Raw genomic sequence first — 25,154 nt, forward strand, 5'->3', positions numbered from 1 at the left:
TTCACCGGAAGGGAGGATGCACTCTTCTCACAGCATGACAGATTCTTCCTTACTCGCTTTATTAGTTACTGCACAGTAGCCACATCTTAAAATGATTAAAGACGACGCATGAGAGAAAACGGGTATAGTATCATAGTTGTGTTGGGCCTCCCCCAGGCACAGCTGGTGAAAGATCGGAACTCAATGCTACGACTGACCAGCATTGGCTCTGACGAGGATGACGAGACAGAGACTTATCAGGAGAAGGTGCACATGACGTGGACGAAAGACAAGTATATGGCGTCTCGGGGACAAAAGGCCAAGTCAATGGAAGGGTTCCAGGACCTGCTTAACATGCGTCCGTAAGTTTCCAACTCAGACCTAACGTAGTAGCCCTGCTAGTGCCACAGATGCAACTTTGCCTGGGTACACAGGATGGAATCTAGTCTTCATTTCACCCCAGATCCAGCCATCTTTCTGTTGTTTGCCTATGCATACCAGCCACCAATTAATATTGTACACAAACCATCTTTTCTTCCTGCCCATACTGTGTTCCTGGTATAAAACAAACAAACACAGAATGAGAAAACCCATGATGTCGATATTATAAGGCAGTCATTTGTTCATTATGTTACTCATACTCTAAGCAAAAAACCTCCAATACCTCAGGTTGTTTAGAGTTGACGATATACCTTAGTTTTCTCTCTGCCGTAACCTACTTCTGTTTCTAACCCCTCACCCTCCCCTTGCAGGGACCAGTCCAATGTGAGGCGGATGCATACAGCAGTCAAGCTCAATGAGGTTATAGTTAACAAGTCCCATGAAGCAAAGCTGGTTTTGTTGAATATGCCAGGGCCTCCCCGAAACCCTGAGGGTGATGAAAACTGTATCCTTTCTGAGCACAGAATTGCTGGTAGGGAAAATCTAAATGTGTTTTAGATGAGACACTGAGTAACTATAAAGGTCACTGTCTATGACTTCCCCTCTTGAGAAGAGAAGACTGTTAAAAGTCTCAAGCAAGGACCCTTACTAAGAAGTGGTACTAGGCTTCTTTGGGGGAGCTGGGTGTAATGTTCTCTCTGAACCCTAGACAGATTTTTTAGGTGGTATATATGCACTATGACTTCTAATGTTCAGTATATAGAACCATTTCTGATCATCCTAGAGATGGAACACCATATCCTTTCCCCTTTCCAGGCTCTTCCCACTTCACAAAGTCTGTCTTGGATGAAGTTAAAGGGGAATTTCCTCTAACTGAGAGGAAAAGACAAGGGTTCATCCTCTGAAATAGCAAAGACTGGACCATTTTACAAGTACCATTAAGGAAAAGAGGTGAAAAGAAAGAGTAAGTCATCTGTATTTCAGTGAAACATAGGAAAAAGAAGTGGCAGGGAAAAAATGTAGCTCGAGGAGCTGCACTTGGAAATTACTTGGATTCTCTCTTGGAATCTTACAAGCTACCCTGTTGTGGCTTTTTCTCCCTTTTGGCTTATTTACTGTGTACTAATAACACATTACTTGTGGGTTCCCCCATTTAAAAATAACAAAAAAAATCTAACAAGTGGGAAAGAATTTTGCATTAATATTATTTATGCCAAGAGACTAGATCCCCAGATTACTTCACAGAACTGAATTGAATCCAGAGTTCAGACGTCTCTAGTTCTGACTATATAATAGTTAAGCCTGTTGATTTTTCAGCTTTGTAGTCAGATAAACTCAGATTATCATGATGCCAGGTTGTAAGAATGCTCTTTTCCTACTTGTCTCCTTGACAATTTCTGAAGACATGGAGTTCCTAGAAGTACTCACTGAAGGACTAGAGCGAGTCCTTCTTGTCCGAGGTGGTGGCAGTGAAGTGATCACCATTTATTCATAATCTACTCCTGAATGACTCTGCTCAGCCTCACCTTCTGAAAAGGATTCTATCCTCCGTGGAAGTGCCGGCTCTTCATTACCACTCCCATCAACTAGAGACCTGTATTCTGTATACATCACGCTGAACTCTTAATGAGCTGAGCCTCAAGTCCTTGTGCAAGAAAGTACAAACCGATCTGTTCTTCGCTACCATATGACCTGCTGTCCTTAAAGAAGTAGATCTTCCCTCAACATCAGAACAATGCTCAAGGCCTACAAGCCATGCCTGTACCAGAATGAAGGCAACTTAGGATGAACAAACTAAACCAATAAAATAAATTGGTAAAAGAGATGCTAGAAATTCAACTGAAGTCAAAAGGCAAATATACAAGTACACATCTAACATTAAAGATGAGTCTCAGAAGTCATGATTCAATGATGACACCATGGGGGTGACAGCCAGAGAGAGACAGCCTCATCATTACTACGGAATTCATGGCCAAGTACATCGGGATCTTACATCTTGGTGTAGGTAACTGTGGCAGGCCAAGATGAAAATTTTCGTCAGTGCATCCACTGCTCTCCGGGACTCTTAATTTTATATTAGGGTACTAATATGTAAAAACTGAAACGCGAAGCTGCAGCCTCTCCTTCCTCCGAAACAAGGTTCCCCCCAAATATGTTTAGGGACACATATTATATTATATATTTCGGCTGTTTTTCAAAACCCATTCTGTGGTTAAGATTGTTATATAGGCACTGTTACCATGGAAATTGTTTTTTAGAAGGTTGAGTAAAAATTCTTTCAGGTTCTTTTCAAATGGACAAACTAAGGGAACTCCAAAAGGTATCTATCAAGATCTGGATAAATACAGTCTGTAGTTACCTGTGTGATATGGGCAAAATACATAAGCTATTATCCAGGAAATATAGATGATAATGCATATTGACCAACAGATCCTCCTTTCCTTCTCCCTTTTATGTCCTCTGGGTTACAGGCACAGATCAAAAATCATAGTAACAAACGCTAGGAAGACTGTCAAAAATCCTTCCCTAAACCTTTGGACTATCCTTCAACGGGGGAATCCAGCAGTGGAATTTGAGGTTTAGAGCCATACTCCTTCCATAGTGCCAAAGTTACTGAGCTGCTGCTATTCTTCTTACCTGCTTCACTGAAGTGGTGTATAACTGGCAATGGCCTGATTCAAGAAACTTCTTTAAGAAACCTGTGGACTTATTCCCAAAGCCATAGTGAAGACTTGAGGCATGCGCCTCAGTGCTCAAAGTATGAGCTTTTTTTTTTTTTCCCAATTCCTTATTCTGACTGCATAAACTTGGATCTGAACTAAAAAATTATCCAAATTAAGTCTTTTGCTATTTGTTTTGTTTTCAGAAAGCTCAAAATGTGTCAAGAAAATACTTGTGCAAACTTCACTAATTTGCTAAGTTAATGATCACAAAACATCGACGTTCAAGCATAGGGAAGCTACCCTGTGTGGCTGAGTGGTAATTTATGTGAAGTCTTCATTTATTTTACAGGATAGGGTATTTCAAGAAACTCTCTTGCCTGTGTTCATGGCTGCTTTTGAAATTTATTTTATGAATGATAAATAGTGCCACTCTTTGATTACCAGTAGGATATGGAGCAAGCTGCTTTGCTCCATAGTCTGCAGACTGTGCTTACCCTTATGGACAGAGGAGAAAAACCCTTCAATACGACTTAAGAAATTTGAGTCATTTTGATTTATTCCCTTTCCTCTTCTTTAAATGTCCAAGTTTAGTCAGGTAGCAATATTGTTTTGTTCTTGTTTTTTCCTGCTGCTTTCTGCAGAGGGTAGAAGCATTGTTTACAACTTCCATTGCAACACTCCATTGCTAAGTTGAGTTCAGCAGTAGCAGAACAAGTCTCCGAGGACCCAAGCTATTAATGACCCATGCTCTAAAGTCAGCTTGCCCAAGAATTCCTTTTTATTTACACACACCCTCTGGCCAAAGTGATACATGTATATGTATTTTTTTCCATATAGAAAAAACGTGGGCAGAAAATAAGGTTAGTTTTTAGAAGAGCTTTCTGTGGCTGGAGCTCTGTAAGAATCCTTTAAAGGGATAATGGAATTAGTGGCTGCTAATATAGCCCCTACTGTGCCCCTAAAACAATCACTGTTACATTGGGAAGTGGTTCTTGGGCCAGATTTAAACTCATCTCTGTCTAGAGCATTTCATGTCTACATGTCACTTATGTTTGCAAAGCGTCTTGTCTCTTAATCACTGCAAATAAAGCAATACTGAAAATTTGACAAGAGAATGCATATTATGGAAGGGGGCTATGTGTTTTAAGCAGGAAGAAAAAGGAAAGACATCTTCCTGCTTTTTGAATGAGATCCAATTTTTAAGTCTTAGCTATGACTTTACCAGGGCAGGTTATGACAATATTCATTTTCTAATTGCTGGCCCTCTGCATTGCATAGCTATCTTAAAACTGAAGTTTGAATCGCAGCATCTGTTTGACAGGTTCCCAGTTCCTCTCGGGGGGAAGATCACCACTTTATATCTTCCGTTGCCTCAGATTCCTGTTGCCCCAGCAGTCCTGCCAATCCTTACTCCCCCAAACGTGTTAAAAATCCATTTTTGTGGATATTAAAGTAGTTATTACACTGTAAGCATTTTATGCGCTTTTTTGGTCTGGTTTATTTTTCTTTTCATCATGTATGATCTGAATTCACATCTTCCACAAGTATCTCCAACAGAATTTTTATGTCCCAGCTTGTGTTAAATAGAAGTGAAATATTAAGGAGAATAGATATAAGGAAAACTTGTGCAACTTTTTTTTTAGTATTGTTCTCAGCCATTTAATTTATTAAAAGGAGATGCTGCTATGGTTCTTGATTTAACAGCAACCATTCTTTTGTTTACATAGTCATGGTTTTATTTGTTGTTTTGCTCTATACTGGAAACATAAATAAAGTTTTCTACCTTATTTTCAGTCAAGAGTTGTGGTATAGTTTTTGTGTGTTTGTAGTGAAACAGTCTTTCACTATGGAGAAAAGAGCTTTTGGTTCTTTTCAGCAGGAGATAATGTTAAGGGTTAATAAGCTGAGAAGGAGCCACTGGGCATAAAGAATCCAGATATATAGGTACCAGGTGTTTCTTAAGTTCACAAAAGCAGTCCTCCTCCACTGAACTCCATCCTCTGAGAAACGAAAAAGTAAATAGGTTAATGGTGGATGAGTGTTGAAATACCTTCCTGAATTGACTACTTACTACTTTCATCACAAGCTCTATTTTACTTTATCTTTTAAGAATAACAACTCTCAAATTCCTGATGGATCTTATTTAAGAAATGAGCTCTAATACCAACTGTGATCCCCCACCATCAAATGGGTCAGCTATTTACTGTACATTAGAGCTGCTCCAAATTTAACTTTCCTTTTGCCTTACCTCAGGGGGTTCAATGAAGGCTAACCAATCTGATGCATGTGTAGGCAACAGTCCCATTGATTGGCACTTATAAACAGCCAATGCCAAACCCATAAGGTTGCCAATGAGATACACCAAACCCTGAAGAAACTTCTGGCTTGAACTTTCTAGCATCTTGAAAGCTGTTGGGGTAACAGAAAGTGTCAAAAACCAAAACAACTTTTTCTTCAGTATGAATCAGGCCATATATTAATATAAATAATACAAACAGCTCCATACTAAGACAGCCAATAGAACCATTAAAGGTGAACAAAAACCCACAAGCACCATTTTCCCCTCATGCCACCACCACTGCCATCACCACCCTGCAGCAGCTAGCCAAGAGCAAGCTCTGCCAAAGATTTACAGTGGGTTTTGCCAAAGAATTTGCCTCTGATTCTTAAAGCTTAGTTAGGGTGGATTATTATTTCAAGAATACTTACCGGCAAGAAAAAAAGAATACTTACTGGCTGAAATGGCCATAAGTGCCTGAATGGGTCGCCAAGCCATCATGCACACCATCATAGTAGGGAAGATGGAGATGGTATTGCCTGCCATGTACATGATGAAGAGGTTCATAGGAATCTGTTTTAGGGGACCCAAGGCAATGTCCCAGCAGCGCTACAACAAACACAGGTTTAACCACTGATTACTATCCTTAGTCCCACATTTATCATATCACTGACCTTAAAGTCAAATGAACACAATTCCCAGTTCTGTGCTTCTGAGCTAACTCCTCAATTCCACCACCTCTACCATTCTCTCACTTTGCCAAAGGAACCTTGCTCGTCTACTAAAGATAAGGCATCCTCACTATTTTATGTTTTTCCCTATGGGTTTTCCAGATACCATTTTCCCCCCATGACTTTAGGTAAAGAAAGGACTTCCCTACTTTTGTTCTTATACTTCTGCACCTATCATTGTCCCATCTACAATTGAAGAACTAGATAAAATCCACATAATGGTAGATCAGCACACCTCATTTACTAACAGGACAGACAAATCAAGATATGTAAGACGTGAATGACATTATTAACACAACTGACATACAACACTGCACCTAACAGATAAAGAATTTACATGCTTTTCAAACACAGATGGGACATCTACGAAAACTGACAACTGAGCCATGGAGAACATGTCAGTAACTCTCAAATCATACAAAGCATATTATTTGGTTATAATGTAATTGAGCTAGAAATCAGTAACAAAAAGATAACTAGAAATTTTTTCTTATGTCTTAGAATGAACAAATGTGCTCTAAATGATCCACTAATCAAAGCAGAACTGTCAGTGGAAAATACAAATATTAACTGATAAAAATACCATATATTAAAACTGTAAGACCCAGAGCTTTGAGCAATTTACACCTTTAAATACATATTAGAAGACTAAAAGTAATATCTAAGCATCTATTTCAAGAAATCAGATGAATAACAGAGACACAAGGAAATGGAAAGGAAGGAAATCAAAATGAGAGCAGAAACTAATGAAATTTGCTCTACATCAAGAAAGCCAAAGGGGCTTTTTGAAAAGCAGTATTAAGGCTGAGAGGAAAAAAGTGCCAGGCACTGTTGCAGGCACTTGGGAGACAAACATCTTGCTCTCACAGAGCTTGCAACAGTGAAAAGAGACAGTATAATGTATGAATGATATGGCTAAATATAAGAAAATAAGACAGGGAGTGCCATGAGGGTAGACTTCACTACAAAAGTAACATCTGAGAAACATGAAGGAGATGAGACAGCAAATCATAAAGGGATCTGGGGGAAAAGGGAAGAACAAGTACAAAAAGCCTGAAATAGGTTGCCTGGCATATTTAAGCAGCAGCAAGGAGGTCATTCTGGGGACAGGAGTGAACAAAAGGGAAAGAGGTAGGAGATGGAGTGACTTAGACCAGGATGATAGAGTAAAGCAATAAGAAATAAGATTTTCAATCTATTTGAACCAACAGACTACTCTGACAGACTGGATGAGTGGTATAAGGGTACCAGAGTAGAAAAAGGACTTCAACTGAAATGCGCTGCCCCAATTGATGATTTTCAACCTACTTTATTATACCTTATGTTCAACCGTCTTTTATTTTTCCAATTAGCACTTTTGGAGCTGATACGGTCAACTAATGTAACACTTATCTCAAGCAGTTTAGCTACCAAATATTCGGGATAAGGGCCATCTTCAGTAAGATATCCATATGCTGCCTGGAAGAAGAGGTAGGTGAGTAGCTCAGAACTGGCCCAAGGACTATGGTTACATCTATACCTCTGTACCTTCTCCACTAGGATCCGGTCTGTCTCTTGAACGCTGGTATCAGGCACTTGCTTGTCCAAGTAACCAACTGGGTACAGCGAGTCTCCCTGGCCACCGCCCCGGTCACTTCGGCCCCTACAGACCAAACCAAAAACAACTAAGGCTGTAGCCTCCCACACTTCGTATCCCACATTTCCTGTTCTCATCATAGGAATAAAGATCCTCAGATGCATCTACCTATATTAGACCAAGCCCTCCCGTGGTTCGTCAGATCCTGGCCTACTGGGAAGGATGAAATAAGCATCCTTTGGACACAGAAACCTCCAGGCAGAGAAGCCATCAGCTCCCCAGGAGTCGTCTTTTTAGAGAGTTGTGCCTGAGGGCTCAGGTCCTGTTCCTCTGGGGTAGTCCTACAGTGAAAGCTCTGATATCGAGCTTTGCCCAGCACTTCACCTGCTGCCTCCTCCAGGTCCGCTCAGCTCAATCGCCCACTTGAAGCGCCGGCCTCGGTTAGCCACCAAGCTCCCTTGGGCAGTCATGGCAGCAGCCGCCTACAAATGCGGCAAAGCTCTGGACCAAAGCGTAGCTGGATCCCAAACCCAAATACCTCGGCGACTTCCTGGGCTCAATCTGTAAGTCCATTTCCGGCGCGCAACTATAGACGTCACTTCCGTCCCGGAAATTGTGCCGTGGCCAATTGGTGAGCTTGGTGCTAAAGGGACTGTTGCGCTTTCTTTTCTTTCTGTGGAGACGTTCTGGGTGTTACTTGACCTCTGAGGTGCGGTTTATGGGACAGAGGAAAGTGTATACTGACCCCGCGTTAGAGGTTGAAGCCAAGAAAGTGAAGTGAAAGTCGCTCGGTCGTGTCCGACTCTTCGCGACCCCCGTGGACTGTATAGTCCATGGAATTCTCCAGGCAAGACTACTGGAGTTGGTAGCCTTTCCCTTCTCCAGGATATCTTCCCAACCCAGGGATGGAACTCAGGTCTCCCGCATTGTGGGCGGATTCTTTACCAGCTGAGCAACCAGGGAAGCCCAAGAATAGTGGAGTGGGTAGCCTAGCCTTTCTCCAGCGGATCTTCCCGACCCAGGAAACGAACCGAGGTTTCCTGCATCGCAGGCAGATTCTTTACTAGCTGAGTTACCAGGGAAGCGTTGAAGGCAAGTGCTTCTGCAACTTCTACGTCTTCTTGGGAACACAAGTTCAAATTTCTGTTTATATTTGTGGTGAATCCACGCATTGTGTGACTTTGAGCGAGTTGTTTAGTGGCTTCTGAGTGTTGAATGTCCACCGTATTCCAGGAGCTTTGTGTTTATTATATTCTTTAATTCTCAGAGTAACAATGCGTCGTAGATAGTTCTATCCCTGCCCTGCACAAAACCTGGGAAGCCTGTGGGCGTTTTAAGACTCTTGGGCTCGAGATTCAGTTTCCCTTTGAGTCCTGGCTTCACTACTTAATTGTGTGACTTTGGGGCAAGTCAGATTATTTGTTTTCAAACCTTTTCATGCGTAACCTGCTTTTAAGGCTTGTTCTGAGTTTAAACGGGGTGCTTGCCACAAATGCATTCCATGTTTTTTATTTTATTTTAAATTTTATTTATTTTTGGCTGTGCTGGGTCTTTGTTGCTGCATGTGGCCTTTCTGTTATGAGGAGCAGGGATGGTGCAGTGGCTTCTCTTGTGCAGGAGGAACTCTAGGGCCAGCCGTCTTCAGTAGTTGCTGGGTATGGGCTTAGTAGTTGTGGCGCAGGGGCCTAGTTGTTCCTTGGCATGTGAGATCTTCCCTAATGAGGGATGGAATCTGTGTCCCCCAACCCTCACCCTGGCAGTCTGACTCCTAACTACTGGACCAGCAGGGAAGTCCTGTGTTTTTTCAACATCACTAATCTCCAACATTCTTCCTAGTGATTGGGTTTTATATTTAATTATATGCCTATATCATAATTAAACCTATTACCAGGTATTTAAGTTGCTTACGGCTTTTTTTGCCCTTTTATAACCAATATTGCTGCCATTGTCCTTCAAGTCATATACTCCTTCCCTTTTAAAGTATGCCTCTGCTTGGTATAAATTTTTTAGAGTGCTCATGTTCATGCCTAGTGGCTCAGTCTTATTCAGCTCTTTGCGATCTCATGGACTGTAGCCCACCAGGCTCCTCTATCCATGGGATTTTTCCAGTCAACAATACTGGAGTGGGTTGCCATTTCCTCCTCCAGGGGATCTTCTTGATCCAGGTATCAAACCTGCATCAGCAGATGGAGTATTTACCACTGAACCACTTGGGAAGCCCCTAATAAGGTACTACAGATCTATTTACTCCTTTATTCTAGGAATCTCACAGTGTTATTTGCTGAAATGTGTTCCAAAGAACTGAGGAAATGTTCCAAGGTCAAATAAATTCGAGATATTGTATTCTGCACATACATCCCAGAGATTCTCAGTGCTATTAGTATAACACTAAAACCACAAGAAGTGATGCAGTAAAGAAACTTCTTTCATTTTGTTTTCCAGTCTGCCTGAATGAGAAATCTGTCTCTCTCTTTTTGTTTTCATTACATCTGTTAGTTTCCAATGGAATTAGTGTTCTGTAGAACACAGGGGCCTACCTATGTGCTCAAATTCAAGAGAAAGGCAAAGTCACTCTTTAATGATCTGACTGATATTCTTAAAATTTGTTAGAATATCATGAGAAATAATAGCTTCTTTATGGAAATAGAGTTTCAGGTTGGAATGAAACTCGTGTGGATCCAAGTTTTTGCACAAAAATGTGTTTTGCAGGAAAAGTAAAGGGAAACCTATATTCTAATCCTGACTCCAAATGAGCTCCTAAGAGAGGAAGGAAGTCTTGGCCTTCATTTCTTCATGTGTAAAGCAAGGGACTGACATACTAGATTACCACATATAAAGGAATAGTGAGATTTCAGATCATTTTTTAAAATTGTACTTTCCATACTTTTCCTAATTCTCTGCATTATGCAGCTACCACTTTTGGATTTAGAGGAAAAAATGTTATTAATTATAATATGACATGATTTTAAACCTAAAAGCAGAATGATTCAGAGATTCATCTTGAGAGCACTTAGAAAATACTGATGCCTTGGCCACACCTCGAGATTTTACTTCGTCTGCTTAGGGGGGATCAAATGCATCAGTGTTTTTTGTGTGGCTCTCCCGGTGATTCTACTTTGCAGCAAGGGTTCAGAACCACTGACCTAAGAGTGTTTCATTGCTCTAAAATGACAAGGTTTGCTTTTTTTCCGATGCGGGCTGCTTGGCTGGGAGTCATGGTTTCCTCGTTGTGGTTCCAGCAAGGCCAGCAACCTCGGCCCTTTGGCCGAGGGAAGGCTGCGGAGGCCTTTCCGGCATCTGCAGAGAAGCTTAGAAGTGACGAATGGAAGTCTGAAATAAATGTAGGCTGGGGGCTTTGAAAAAAGTCACATGAAAACCATCATCCAGAGATGTAAGGATCCTTGTGATGAAATGTCTATAAATGGTACAGCCTCAGTTTGAGGCCGAAAAGGATACTCCAGAAAAAGACACCGGCTGCAGTGCTGTGGCGGCTGCCCTGGGCTCGGCGTGGAACTTCTCTCATATATGTCTGTAGCGTGTGAAACAGAACTGACCTGCTTTACCTAAAGCAAGTGAAACTGTTCTCTCCCGTTGTTTGTAATCTCTGCTGCACATCAACCCTGGCCCTTGGCAGTGAGAGCGCCGAGTCCTAACCATTGGACCCACCAGGGGATTCCCCGAACCTGTATGTTTGACTTCAGAGGGCGTCTGAATATAAATGCCCCCAGCACTTTGTGGGTGCTCTTTACTGGGCCTTTGCACTGTCTCCTGGAAAGAGGCAATTGGGACCCACTAGCCTGCGCTGAATCAGTCTACTTGTGCCTTACACACACACACACAGGCAAAATGGTCGATCGCTTAGAATGAGTTCCTTCAGGATTGCCTCTTGTAAATTAAGGTAGAACTAAGAACGTTTGCACTACCACACACAGAGTTTAGGTGATCTTGGTGCAGTGGGGGGACTGCAGTTTTGTAAAATGAAACTCACATGTACACGCTGTTGAAGACTAAGGGGAAACAGGTGTTCAGCCTAAAAAGACATTTCTCTGGATTTCTACAGTGTGTCTTGGGTTTAACTCTAAAGCAAATTAAAGCATTTAAAAGTAGAAAAAAAAAATAAAATGACAAGGTTTGAATTTACACATAGTAGTTTAAGCAGTCATTAGTTTTTGAGAGCCTCCTTGTATTCCTCCCCCGTGGGAGAAACTTGAATTAGAAAATAATAGGAATACTGAAATTGTAAAAATAAATATTAAACTTCCCTTACTTTGTGGCTTTGAGCAAATGTTATTTTAATTAAAGAAACTATGAGAAGGCAAACCATGATTGCACAGGTCATATGAGTTGCCTTGTCTGCCTTTACAGTTTGTGCCACTGTCCAGTTTTAGCATTTGTGTTTGTGTCTTCCCCTCTCATCCCCAAACACCTCTTGAAGGGTCTGGTGAAGTGAAAGTCACTGAATCGTGTCTGACTCTTTGCGACCGCATACAGTCCATCTCCAGGGCAGAATATAGGAGTGGGTAACCTTTCTCTTCTCCAGGGCATCTTCCCAACCCAGGGATCGAACCCAGGTCTCCCACATTGCAGGTGGATTCTTTACAGGCTGAGCCACAAGGGAAGCCCTTTAAGGGTCTAAGCAGCTGACTGTTTCTAATACTTCATGCCATTTTCTCCAGAGCATCTGCATTTGGATTGAAATGAACAAAGAAATTTTCTGTTCATACAACCAGATTTGTGAGAATGCATCCCTCTAAAGGAAAAGGTTTTACAGCTACCTCTGAAGTTTTTGGTCTATGCCATTTTACAATGTCTCTATTATAATTCTATTTGGCTAGCCTCACTGGTTCAACCAGTTCCCCCAGTGTTTTAAAAAAAGCTCCTAAGCTTTTTAGCAGCTTCAGTAAAATGGGCTTCTATTGCAATCTCTAGTTATTTGTGTTATTTAACTCTACTATCATTGTTGTCTTCTGAAAAGGAACACCTTACTATTATACCATTCATGGTACAATTGTTTCCATGTCAGTAATAGGGTTTTAACAGGATGAAAATTTTTTGCTCCATTTTGTCTATGCATTTTCAAACCCCTTTATCAGAAAATATATATATATATATTTTGAGGGGTAAGATCCTACCTTGTTAGTTCAGATTGGGTTTCTGCATCATTTCTATGCAGATTACAATTTTTTCTGTTTCTGGTTCATGGCTATTCAGTGCCATGAAATGCCCCTGTCAGCAATGACATGAAATAATATGGTGCTCGGAGAAGAGGCTGGCTAGTAATGCCATTCATTCTTCGTTATCAACTACCTTTCTCATTTCAAGAGGACGGTTGTGAAATTCACATTTTAACAGGTTCCCATTATAGCACTTCCCTCCAGCACTTGCTTAGGAAGCTGGGAGGATTGCCATTCCCACAGATCCATTAAAGAATAAGAATGACAACCATAGTGTGAGTCATAATGATACATCTCTGATGGTGTAACCTGTTTCTTCAAGCTTGGTTACTCTGGATTCATGTGGTGATCAATGTCATGTGTCTTGGGAGTAGGGTAAGCTGCATCCCACCACACAGAATACTGGAATCTAAGAACACTGGAATCTACATCCAGGATCTGAATGACCAATCCAGGTCAGTTGGGGCATTTTTTCTTATGTGCTAATTTTTAAAAAGCTTCAGTTGGTTCCATTTTAAAGCATTGTTTTATAGCCTGAGTTTTTTATAAGGAGAATTGTTATGGGCTGAATGTTTGTGTCCTCCCAAAATTCATATGTCAAAGCCCTAACTCCCAATGTATTTATTTGAAATGAGGCTTTTCTGTGTGTGTGTACGCTAAGTCGCTTCAGTTGTATCTGACTCTTTGCTACCCTACAGACTGTAGGCCACCAGTGTCTTCTGTCCACAGGATTCTCCAGGCAAGATACTGGAGTGTGTTGCTGTATCCTCTTCCAGGGGATCTTCTGGACCCAGGGATCAAACCCTTATGTCTCTCTGTGTGTTGGCAGACAGTTTCTATTATAGCGCCACCTGGGGCTTTTGTGGGGACAGGCAATCAGGGTTAGATGAGGCCATGAAGGTAAGGCTGTCACACTGGGATTAGTGTCTGGGAAGGAAAGTTATGACCAACCTAGGTGGCATATTCAAAAGCAGAGACATTACTTTGCCAACAAAGGTCCATCTAGTCAAGGCTATGGTTTTTCCAGTGGTCGTGTATGGATGTGAGAGTTGGACTGTGAAGAAAGCTGAGCGCCGAAGAATTGATGCTTTTGAACTGTGGTGTTGGAGAAGACTCTTGAGAGTCCCCTGGACTTCAAGGAGATCCAACCAGTCCATTCTGAAGGAGATCAGCCCTGGGATTTCTTTGGAAGGAATGATGCTAAAGCTGAAACTTTGAAACAATACTTTGACCACCTCATGCGAAGAGTTGACTCATTGGAAAAGACTTTGATGCTGGGAGGGATTGGGGGCAGGAGAAGAAGGGGACGACAGAGGATGAGATGGCTGGATGGCATCACTGACTCGATGGACGTGAGTCTGAGTGAACTCCGGGAGTTGGTGATGGACAGGGAGGCCTGGTGTGCTGCGATTCATGGGGTCGCAAAGAGTTGGACACGACTGAGTGACTGAACTGAACTGAACTGAAGAAGACACACCAGAGAGCTTGCTCTCTCAGTCTGCCATGTGAGGACGCAGTGAGAAGGTGGCTTTCTACAAGCCAGGAGGGGAGTGCTCACCGGGAACTGAATCAGCCAGCATCTTGATCTTGGACTTCCTGGCCTCCAGAGCTGTGAGAAAATAAATTTCTGTTGTCAAAGCCATACATTCTGTGGTATTTTGTTATAGTAGCTCAGGCAGACTAATAAAAGGGTGAAGTAGGATTCAGAAGAATTGAAGGAGAATAATAAGTACCTTTTGGTGCTTATTGAAGTGCTTTTGAAAGATAAAGTCATCCCTTAAAACATAAATGTAGGATTGTTTAATTTGTAGAAGTTTATTACGTAAATGAAAATATACACTGTCTACTGACTTTTTTTTTTTTCACTTAATCCGTATTGCTGCTGCTGCTGCTAAGTCGCTTCAGTCGTGTCCGACTCTGTGTGACCCCATAGACCACAGCCCACCAGGCTCCTCCATCCCTGGGATTCTCCAGGCAAGAATACTGGAGTGGGTTGCCATTTCCTTCTCCAATGCATGCATGCATGCTAAGTCGCTTCAGTCATGTCCAACTCTGTGCAACCCCATGGACAGCAGCCCATCAGGCTCCTCTGTCCACGGGGTTCTCCAGGCAAGAATACTGGAGTGGGCTGCCATTTCCTTCTCCTAATCCATGTTGAGTATTTTTCATGTCTGTCACTCAAGTCTACCTCGTTCTTTTTAAAGGCTGAAGAGTATACATGCCATAAATGTATGATAATTTAACCAGTCCCTAATTGATGAGAATTTAGGTTGTTCCCATTTGTCAGTGTTATGGAAAAAAAAAAAAAAAGGTTGCTATGAAAATATCCCTGGGTACTTTGTCAACATAGTTCTGTAGGAGATTCATACAACTAAGGTCACCTGCCACAGAGGTTTGGAGAAGGCAATGGCACCTCACTCCAGTACTCTTGCCTGGACAATCCCATGGATGGAGGAGCCTGGTAGGCCTCAGTCCATGAGATCGCTAGGAGTTGGACACGACTGAGCGACTTCACTTTCACTTTTCACTTTCGTGCAATGGAGAAGATATGGCAACCCACTCCAGCATTCTTGCCTGGAGAATCCCAGGGACGGGGGAGCCTGGTGGGCTGCGGTCTGTGGGGTCGCACAGAGTCGGACATGACTGAAGCGACTTACAGCAGAAGCAGCAGCCACAGAAGTTACAGTTACAATATTAATAGATTCAAATAGGCCCTCCAAGATGTGCTAATCTGTATTTTCAAGAGTTTGTGGACTAAATTATCTTTAGTTTTGTGGTAAGTTATATAGTGTCCCCTCCAAATTCACATCCACCCGGAACCTCAGAAGAAGAGAAGGCACACAGACATATGCGCAGGGTGGAGGTCCATGCGACAATGGAGGGAGACTGGAGCAATGTGGCCACAAGCCAACGACTGCCCCAGCCACCGGAAGCTAGGGAGAAGCAAGGAAGAAGGGTTGTTGTGTAGAGCCTGCAGAAAGATCATGGCCCTGCCAACACCTCGATTTTGGCTTTCCAGCCTCTGGAATTGTGAGAGATTGTATTTCTGTTTTGAGCCACTCATGTTTCTGGTACTTTGTTACCGTGGTCCTAGAAACTAATACAAGTTTCCTTCTGAAAGGGGTTCCATTCAAATGAATTAAGCTAACCAGGGTTAGCTCAAGTGAGAAGTATTCACAAATACTAAAATAATATTCCCCAAAGCTGCCAAATCAAATCCTAAACTTTAAAAATTTTGCAGTTTTAATTTCCTAATTGCTGTAAATTAGCAAAGTGTTTTTTTTTAATTTCTGTATTTAAACAAATATGTGTTAATTGTTTATCTGGCTGTGTTGGGTCTTCGTTGCAGCACAGAGGATCTTCACTGCATTAGGCAGGATCTTCCATCGCATCACATGGACTCTAGTTGTGGCTTGCAGGCTCAGCAGGTGCAGCATGTAGACTTGGTGGCTTTGTGGCCTGTGGGATCATAGTTCCCTGACCAGGGATTGCACCTACATTCCCTACGTTACAAGACAGATTCTTAGCCACTGGACCATCAGGGAAGTCCCAGTAAAGTTACTTTTAAACAATTATTTTTTTAAAAAAAATTTATTGTATAAAATGGAAAATGCAAATAAGTAAAAAAAGGTAATAAATCCTACCATGCAAAAAAATGATAACAATTTTCATGGACACTTTGATTTAGACTCTCTCAGACATTTTTGATTTATATTTTGACTTATTTAACACATATTTTATAACATGCTATTCCATGAAGGGCCATATTTTTATTTTTATAAAAGGTAAAGGACAGGCAAAGGAAAAAACATGGCTAAATCTTTCAGGTTTTTGTGTTCGTTTTAATTCCCTGATACCTCTGACAGATGTTCAGGTTCTGTTGCTTTTATCCAGCCTCGGCTGAGATCGTGAGGCACCACCAACTGCACTTTTTTGCTGCCCATTTCCACCATCCTCTCCACCCAGCTGCAACTGGAGCCACACTCCACTCCCCAGGACTGGGGCTAGTCCTGCTACCCTTTGTAGGTGAGAATATCACAGTAGACTACTTGTGTTCTCCCCGTTAAGGATTCAGAGTTGAGGTAACTTTGGGCTGCACAGGTAGCTCAGTAGGTAAAGAATCTGCCTGCAATGCAGGAGACACGGGAGACGTGGGTTTTATCCCTGGGACAGGAAGATCCCTGGAGGAGGGCATGGCAACCCACTCCAGTATTCTTGCCTGGAGAATCCCATGGACAGAGGAGCCTGGTGGGCTACAGTCCACAGGGTCACAGAGAGTCAGACATGACTGAAGTGACGGAGCATGCTCGCATACCTGTATCTGTCTATCTGTCTATCTATCTATTGCTCCTCAAGGCTTGCAGGATGTTAGTTCCCCTACCGGGAGTTGAACCTGGGCCACTGGCAGTGAAAGTGTGGAGTCCTAACCATTGGACCATCAAAGAATTCCCTGTCTTTCTTTTAGAGTCACAATTAATGTTGGTATTTTAAAGACTTTGAGAAGTGGTATACTACAGTAAAGAAATATTTGTTGTATCCAATAGTTACCAAACTTCTGTAGCCAAGGAAGCCTTTTCCCTCTTTTTATTTTCAATCTAGCGACATCTTGCAGAACAGGTGTTCCAAAGAACATATTTAATATTGCATAGCCAGTTTCTGTTCAGACTCAATTTTCTTACTGCCAAAGTGGTTTGGCCTTGTGTCTGGCTCTAAGAAGCAGACTTCAGTTTTCGTGGTCTCCCTGCAGCTCCAGTCTCTTGAGGCTGTAGACCTTTGTAGACCTCTTGAGGCTGTTTGCTCTTTCAAGTACCCTTCCCAAAGATATTATCCTGCTTCTGATGCTCCTTGTCCTGCCATTTCCTTTCCTTTTTGCCTGTACCTTGCCTTTGAACTCCTCTCCACTGTGCGTTTGTGATGAACCCTCTAAGCAACCACATGACTGGACTTGTTTTGCGAATGGTCACCGCTTTGAGATACTCTGTACTGATTACTAGGCCGTCAGCACCACAGTGAATCTGTCTCCCCAGCACTAGTCCCCCTCCTGGAGCTGGTCTAATTCCAAGTCTGGCTTTCCCAGGGAGCGGTCAACCAGATTGTATTCTTCTCTTAGAAAAATCACTGAAGAGGTCACCTTAGGGGTGGGAAGTATCTCAGAGGGAGTCACTGTGGAATGTACTACTGGAGTGTTTCACATGGGTTGCCCTGTTCCCAGCATCCCCTGAGAGAAGAGTTACTGTTTTCCCCATTGTGCAATTGAGGTAAAGTGGCGTGGAAGGGCCCAAAGGCAGTAGTCTAGGCTCCTGCGAGAGGTGAACCTTGCTCCAAAGCTAGCGTCCCTTCCACTCTAACATGCTGCCCCTCCCTTCTTTCACTTGGTGACAGTGTGCCTAGTTGCAGGAGGTCTGTCGGGGAGGGGGAAGATGGTCTCTTGGGCTTCAGATTTGAAAAATCTACAACAAATATCATCATCTGCTTTCCAGCCGGCAAAGGGTAACAGCTGCATCCAAAACAAACTGCTTTAACAGGAGGATCCGCTCCCAGTCAGCTGTCCCCACCCTCCACCCCTCAAACAAAATCCAGGAAATTGCTGCTTCTGCCACCGAGAAGGGCATGTGTACCGTGGTGGTATTTGAAACGACTGTAAATCTTGCAAACTAGGAGTGCACTTTGCTAGTTTCCAGTGGTACTGGCTTATCTGAAACTTTCCCTCCTGTCACTCTTTCCTTTCACAGTCTACACAGGAAGGTGGGGAAGGGAGGAGCAGAATAAAAGGGACGGCCTTCTCACTTTGCCAAAGTCAGCTGCCTGGAATTTTCCAGGGGCTCTGAGGCTGAGCAGTGGATGTAGTTAGCCATGGAAAGGATGAGCTATTGTTGTGTTTTACATCTCTTCACGCTGGTCTTCTACCAGGCCCAGCATCATCCTGGAGGGGTGAGAATGGCATCACCATAGTCAATCCGCAGGTTCCCTGAACCTCTGACCTGAATGACGGCACTTCATACCTTAAGTTCCGTCCTCCCTGCCTCCTCTCACTAGCCATCTTGCATCCTGATGATAGACTAATCCTTCCAAAGTATCGATGTAACTCTGTCACTTCCCTGCTCAATGCCTATGCCTTTTTAAGTTTCAACTGCCATTTTTATTATTATGTGCATTTATACAAATTGGCACTTCAATTGATTTTGTATGGATTGACCTACAAAATATGATATTTATCATAAAAAAGCAGCTTACAAAGTGGTAAGTAGGATACGATCTCATTTCTGTTCTTAAATATAGTTATAATTGCATAGCAAAACATCTGAAAAAAACACATGTTCAAATAGAAACCGTGCTTGTCCATAAGTAATAGACTTTTACTGGTTTCTAATAATTTTTTTCTTTCCCAAACACCTTCGCTTGATCATTCCAGATCTCCACAACCTGTCAGGTGACAGTCTTTGCTCCTGCTACTAGCTAGAGCTCTTTCCACCGGACTCAAATCGGGACAGAGAGCAGTCCTGGAATTTGTTTTGTATTTCTCCCACTGTCAAAATCCTCTCGACTCCAACCTTCCTACATGATCTCTCCCCTGACTCTCCACTCAAAAGCACTCTTATGGCATGGCATGAGAGTTCTTTTCTTACATGGGTGTTTATAGCCATAGTTATTCTACACACTGCTCCTGAAAGATGTCCATATCCCTGCAAGAGGGAGATGTAGGGCAGAGAGGCTAACTCAGCTGCCTGATCACTCAAATGGAAGGAATATTTAAGGCAGTCGGAAGGAAGGCCTGAGGGAATGGCTAGAGGGGTGAACTCTCTGAGACATCGGAGGGCTCTCTGAGAACTACTTTTCTATGCATAAGGTCTGGTGGTGCAGGGATAATAAAAATATCTGTGGAATGCACTTTTAAAAAATCCATTAAAAAGTCTTGATTGAGTTCCAAGGGGGGCGGGGGGGGGGGAATGCAACTTTATTGACTGAAAAGTATCAGTGAAGAAAACTGACCTGCATTTTCATCACTAAAATGGTATATATTTCCAAAATAGCAATATGAAGGCAAATTTATTCCTTTTCACCTTAAGCTATGTTGAGGTTTGGCAGCCACGTGGGCCAAATGTCCCTAAACCCTGGAACCCAAGTCTGGAGACAAACCTACCTGAAACTCTTGCCCTAAGAAGTTTTAGAAATGAGAATATCAAGGTTCTCTTCGGGCCTTTGGACAACCTGAGGCCTTGTTTGAGCTGAAATCCTTCTGTGTCAACACCGCAGATTCCCTGAGTCCTGGGACTCCGTTAGTTGTCTTACCTCATCACCCAGCCTTCCTTGAGGGTAAGAACTATGCCTTACACTCTTTTGACCCTCCTGTGGGGAGGGCCCAGCACATTGCCTTTGTGTAATGGGTCAAGAAATTCCTGTTTGTGATAATGGCGATGAAGAAATAGCTTGAGAGAAAGTGACTTCACCTAGGTATGAGTTTTATTTTCTTTAAAATGGCACACCCACTTAGTGTAAGTTCTAGTCAGGGAACGTTCTATGCTACACAGCCCTAGAACTCGGAGCTTCTGCTCCCTCCGTCACTCAACCTGCTGGGCTCTCCCAACCCTCCCAGCTGTTAACAGGCGGTGCCCCATGCAGAGGCATGTGCCTGCTTGCGCTTGGTATGATCTGAGAAGCTCTCCAAGACTGCTTATGCAAAACATACCCTAACAGTATTTCTCCCATCAGCCTAAAGTAGTGCCTGAGATTTTTACCATTACTTATTTTTTTTTTTTTGTATTTAGGACCTTGTTACTAGATAGAAAAAATATATTGTTATTATCACACAATTATATTTTAGTTCTGATTAATTTTTCTGCCAGTTCCAGAGCATCTAGGATAAACCTTTTATCATTGCATTCACCACAGTGTATTGGAATGATCTCCTTCCCTATTTATCCAAGCCACTGTGAGCTCCTCCAAGCTATCTGCCGGTAGAGTGCATCCTGGCACAATGGTGGGCCTTCAAAAATATTGTTGAACCCAACTTAGGCAACCTGTTCCTTAGGCAGCCATGGGGAGCTCTTAATGGAGTTCGAAAAGCAGTGATGTCTTTTGGAGGGTGGGGGATGTGACGAAACAACTGTTTCGTCAAATGCGCTACTTGGGTGGCTTCTGCAAGGGATGAAAAGCCCACCAAAGATACACTTGCTCCCATCACAATTTGGTTAACTTTGATCAGTAGCTTACTTTTGAAGATAGACTCTGTCTCCACTACGATGAAGAGAATTACCCTCGATAATTAAACATCACCTCAGGGACAGACCCAATCCTAACCTCATCTCAGTGTTCCCCATCCTAAAGAAACTGAGCCTGCTTCCTGGGGACAGGGTCTACATCACGCATATTCGTTGTGTTCTTAAGAGTCAAGAAAAGAGTCCAGCAAGTATTAGGAAGTAAAAAATAAGAGCTAACAATTATATAGTGCTTACTATGTGCTGGGCTTCCCTGGTGGCTCAGACAGTAAAGAATCCTTCTCCAACGCAGGAGACCTGGGTTCTCTCCCTGGATCAGGAAGATCTCCTGGAGAAGTGAATGGCTACCCACTCCAGCATTCTTGCCTGGAGAATGGAGCAGGGGCTGCCATTTGTATTTGTTTGTCAGCCATGTGCCAAACGTCAAGGCAGAGGAGCCTGGCAGGCTACAGACCATGGGGTCACAAAGAGTCAAACACGACTGAGTGACTGATACAGTCCTCTAAGAATTTTATATGTGTTAACTCATGTAATCCTCAGGACTATGAGGCAGATACCATTAATAACCCCATTTGATAGATGGGGAAACCAAAGCTTAAGGGCGTTTATATGATTCCGCAAAGGTCGCAGAGTTCCAGTCTGCCCTTTCAAAAATTTTGCCTTGGAGCACTTAAATGAGAGTGAGTGAGTAAATCTCTCCCTGCACCACATTTTTATAGCAGATTGTTTGCTCCTTCTGGTCCAACACTTAAAGCACGGTTTCATCCACTAGACTGTCACTAGCGCGGGGTCATTCTTTCTTTGACTTTTCCATCTCAGTTCCTAGAGCAGTATTACTTGCCACATCATACATAGCAAGACTACATACTGCGTACCTGTGGCCGCCAGGGGGCACTGTGGCCACACGTTGTCTTCCCCCTCCCTCCATCCCTAAGCCACCTGAAAGAGGCGGAGCCAGCACTGGGCGGAGCCTCCAAGAAGCCTTAGGGGGAGCTATCCCGGCGGGCCGCGCGCGCGGCGGCGTTTGAATGGCCGTTCCTGGATCTCGGCCGGGGAGCCGAGGGATAGTCTGGGCTGCCGGGCGCAGTCGGTCAGCGCCTGGGCTGGGCGGAGGCGCCGGGGTACCATGAGGCGCCGGTAAGTGACGAGCGGGCCTGCGCCTGCCTCGCGCCAGCGGCTGCCCTGCCGGGGCCGGGCCTGACCGCGCCCTGGGCCCACCTGCAGGCCCCGCGGCGGCCTCTCCCTGGCCTGGCCCGCGTGACGCTGCCGGGGTCGGGGGTCGGGGCGGCGAGGCGGCGGTGTCCGGTGGAGCCCCCTGCGCTACTGTGGCGAGGAGGGTCGGGGCGGCGGGTGCTGGCGGCCGCTCGGATGGGCGCGGGAGGTCTGGGCCGGGAGAGGCGTGGACGGAACCTACTGTCACTTGTTTATCTTCGGGTGGAGCCGACGTGTGCATCCCGCGGAGGGGGAAGGACGCCGGCGTCTGAGGCACTGTGTTTGAGGACAGGTTTTCCCAAGAGCCGCCTAGGCCCGGCAGTGGCATTTCCTTATTTTCTGCCGGGTCCTTGCTTCCCTGACACATAGCCTTTTGTTCAGCAGGACAAAAACTTGACATAACTGCATAGGAATTGCTGATTGCAACTTTAAAAACCTCATTGTATTTTCTGAAAAGTTGTTCTGTAACTACCTAGGCTTTTACCACGCTCTTAAATTGGCTTAAGTATGGAGAAAACAAAGAGTTGATTTGTTTTCTAATGGCTCGTAAAATTCCTTGAAAACAGAGGTGTCTATGTCAGTTTCTTTGAGATCTTAAAAAAAAAAAAAAGGGATCGTAACAAATTAGGTCTGTAACAATCACCAGTTTAGCACTTGGCAAAAAAGAGAAACTAGTCTACCTAATAACTTCAGTTTCTATAGTTTATTTCGTTGTGTGTATGTGTGTGTGTGTTTTTAAACAACTTAAGACTAGAATCAGAAGTTTATACATTGAGGCTTTAAATTGGCCAATAATTAGCATTATAATAATAACATTGGTTAATATTTATTTTGTGCTTTCTGTGTGCCAAGCACTGTTTTGAGAACTTTGATATGGGCAGAATTATTATCCTCATTTTGACAAGGAGGAAACTGAGGCACAGAGAAGTTAAAAGTGACTTGTACGAGATTACACAGCTAATATGATGGGGACCCAAGCAAACTGGCTCCACTCTTGTAGCTATATTCCTCTACTGCCTCCTTTACACATGGTTCTCTCTAGTTTACAAAGCAGTTCCATTTCACTTACTTCTCCCAGCTGGTGAGCTGATATACCTGTGAGGTGCCTTGCTGTACATGCACACGCTGTTAAATCGCGTTCTCCCATGGACATGCTTAAGTTTTGTGAATTAAGCAAAAAATCCATTGGCTATTTTAAGATAAATAGAATGTATAAAGTTTAAGTTTGTGTTGTAGTTTATAGTTCTAATTCGTTTGTATCATTTCCTAAAAGTATAGAGTTTGAAACCTATGTATTCCTTAAAATATACCATTGTATATTAATGTTTGTTTCTGAAAACTTACTGAATTAGCTTAAATAATAACTCCATGACAAGAAAGTGAAGTCACTCAGTCGTGTCCTGCTCTTTGTGACCCCATGGATTGTAGCCTACCAGGCTCCTCCAACCATGGAATTTTCCAGGCAAGAGTACTGGAGAGTGGGTTGCCATTTCCTTCTCCAGGGGATCTTGCTGACCCAGGGATCGAACCCAGGTCTCCCGCATTGCAGGCAGACGCTTTACCATCTGAGCCACCAGGGAAGCCCCCATGACAAGAAATAGGATTCAAAACCAAAATCATTTCACAAGAAATAACCATTTACACTTATTTACAGCTGAGCATTTAAATTTCATTCATCAGTTACCAAGCACTGTTAGGCCCAATTAGTTATACAAAAGAAATGTGCCAGGGCAGCAAAACCTGAGGGAAGTTAGTCTAGTTTGGAATATAAAATTAACAACCACCACCACCACCAAAAAAAGATAACATGAGATTTTCTTCATGAATGCAGTGGGTGTGTGGTGAACTGGACTGAAATCAGTAAGGCTTCTGCAGAGAACCCAAACTGAAGATTGGATGTAGGACCTTGAATAATATGAATGGGGAATTTTAGTGGGGAAGCAGTGTGTTCAAAGACTTGGAATTGGGAGTGAAAATTATATTTTTAGGGAACAGTAAGTCTGGTCTCTTTGGAAAGTTCCTACTGAGGAGAAGAAGATTATGGCAGAAGAGTGCCAGGAGTGTTATATAAGACCCATACATCACAGAAGTTTAGGTCTGACATAAATATAAAGCAGAGAGAGAGATGATACTAGAAGTTTACCAACTTTTAAATGGTGATTCTCAATTACTGTTTTGCCCTTCGGGGACATTTGGCAGTGTCCCAACTTGGGGGGTGGGGTGCTACTGGCATCTAGTGGATAGAGGCCAGGAATGCTGCTAAACATCCTGCAGCAGGGCAGGGAAACTAGTTACCCCAAATGTCAGTGCTGATGAGGTTGAGAAACCCTCTTTAAAGCTTTGGTAACATGGCTAGCCTCCCTCCATGTGCTTTAGAGAAGTATGAATGATGAATTTTCAGAGCAGGAGCACAAGCAGTATTAAAGTTAGGGAGGAGCTGCTTCAGATACCTCAAGAAGACAACTGTTGTTAGAGTCTTGGGGGAAGGAGAGGTTGTAAGGAGTTAGGATAGGCGCAGTGAGAATGGAGAAATAGCAGCCCACTCCAGTATTCTTGCCTGGCAAATCCCATGGACGGAGGAGTCTGGGGGGGCTACATTCATGGGCTTGCAAAGAGTCAGAAAATGACTGAGCATGCCTTAAGAAAGCACAGGTGGTGAAATGAGACTATGATTTAAATAATATTTTTCCTAAGTTTAAAAATAACGTATGTTCATGGTAGGAAATTTAGGAAATGCAAAGAACGTGTGAAAAGAGGGAAAGCCACTTACAAAATCCCCCAAGCAGAAAGACCAACCGTTAACATTTTCTTGCGGTGGTTCTTTTCAAATTTTTAAAAATGATGATTGGTGTTTTCTTTTATAAATCTAGGATTAGGCACATTTCTTCTTTGGGGGATTTTTTCTTTTTTTTTGACTCAGCAGATCATGAATATTTCTCATTCT

General features: G+C 43.1%; 3 protein-coding genes and 1 long non-coding RNA gene across 8 annotated transcripts in view; 3 read left to right on the forward strand and 1 right to left on the reverse strand.

Moving 5' to 3' along the window:
* The window catches only part of SLC12A6 (solute carrier family 12 member 6), a 92,297-nt gene extending 87,476 nt beyond the window's left edge, over positions 1–4,821 (forward strand). For all 4 annotated transcript variants that reach the window (XM_069595961.1, XM_069595960.1, XM_069595962.1 and 1 more), the window contains 3 exons: positions 157–341; positions 732–865; positions 1,764–4,821. In XM_069595961.1, the coding sequence (XP_069452062.1) occupies positions 157–341; positions 732–865; positions 1,764–1,855 (411 nt within the window). In that variant the 3' untranslated portion in view covers positions 1,856–4,821. The remainder of the gene's footprint in view (positions 1–156; positions 342–731; positions 866–1,763) is intronic.
* On the reverse strand, positions 4,497–8,214 carry EMC4 (ER membrane protein complex subunit 4). Of its 2 annotated transcripts, none has more exons than XM_069595964.1 (5): positions 7,993–8,214; positions 7,560–7,674; positions 5,757–5,910; positions 5,272–5,432; positions 4,497–5,023 (listed from the first exon to the last, which is right to left on the reverse strand). In XM_069595964.1, exons 1-5 carry the CDS (start codon positions 8,076–8,078, stop codon positions 4,988–4,990), a joined length of 552 nt encoding a protein of 183 aa, XP_069452065.1. In that variant the 5' UTR covers positions 8,079–8,214; the 3' UTR covers positions 4,497–4,987. The 2 variants fall into 2 exon arrangements, with proteins under 2 accessions (XP_069452065.1, XP_069452066.1); XM_069595965.1 differs by having other exon boundaries at positions 7,552–7,674; positions 7,993–8,192.
* A 1,284-nt stretch (positions 8,215–9,498) lies between these two features.
* On the forward strand, positions 9,499–11,874 carry LOC138443473 (uncharacterized). Its single transcript, XR_011258166.1, has 2 exons — positions 9,499–10,783; positions 11,738–11,874. It is a non-coding gene; the product is annotated as an uncharacterized lncRNA (long non-coding RNA).
* Positions 11,875–21,954: 10,080 nt separating this feature from the next.
* KATNBL1 (katanin regulatory subunit B1 like 1) overlaps positions 21,955–25,154 on the forward strand; it is a 55,777-nt gene continuing 52,577 nt past the window's right edge. Inside the window, exon 1 of the mRNA XM_069595967.1 lies at positions 21,955–22,135. The gene's annotated coding sequence lies outside the window, so the exon portion shown is untranslated. The remainder of the gene's footprint in view (positions 22,136–25,154) is intronic.

The sequence above is a fragment of the Ovis canadensis genome, chromosome 7 (genome assembly GCF_042477335.2).
Source record: "Ovis canadensis isolate MfBH-ARS-UI-01 breed Bighorn chromosome 7, ARS-UI_OviCan_v2, whole genome shotgun sequence".
NCBI classification, from domain to species: Eukaryota; Metazoa; Chordata; class Mammalia; order Artiodactyla; family Bovidae; genus Ovis; species Ovis canadensis.

What these genes read in the sequence shown, in the direction of transcription:
- EMC4 (XM_069595964.1), bottom strand. Translation starts at nt 8,078, where the DNA reads ATGACTGCCCAAGGGAGCTTGGTGGCTAACCGAGGCCGGCGCTTCAAG. An exon ending in GGACCTGGAGGAGGCAGCAG is followed by an intron (nt 7,675 to 7,992) that starts GTGAAGTGCTGG and finishes TTTGGTCTGTAG; the next exon opens with GGGCCGAAGTGACCGGGGCG. An exon ending in ACTTATGGCCATTTCAGCCA is followed by an intron (nt 5,433 to 5,756) that starts GTAAGTATTCTT and finishes TTACCCCAACAG; the next exon opens with CTTTCAAGATGCTAGAAAGT.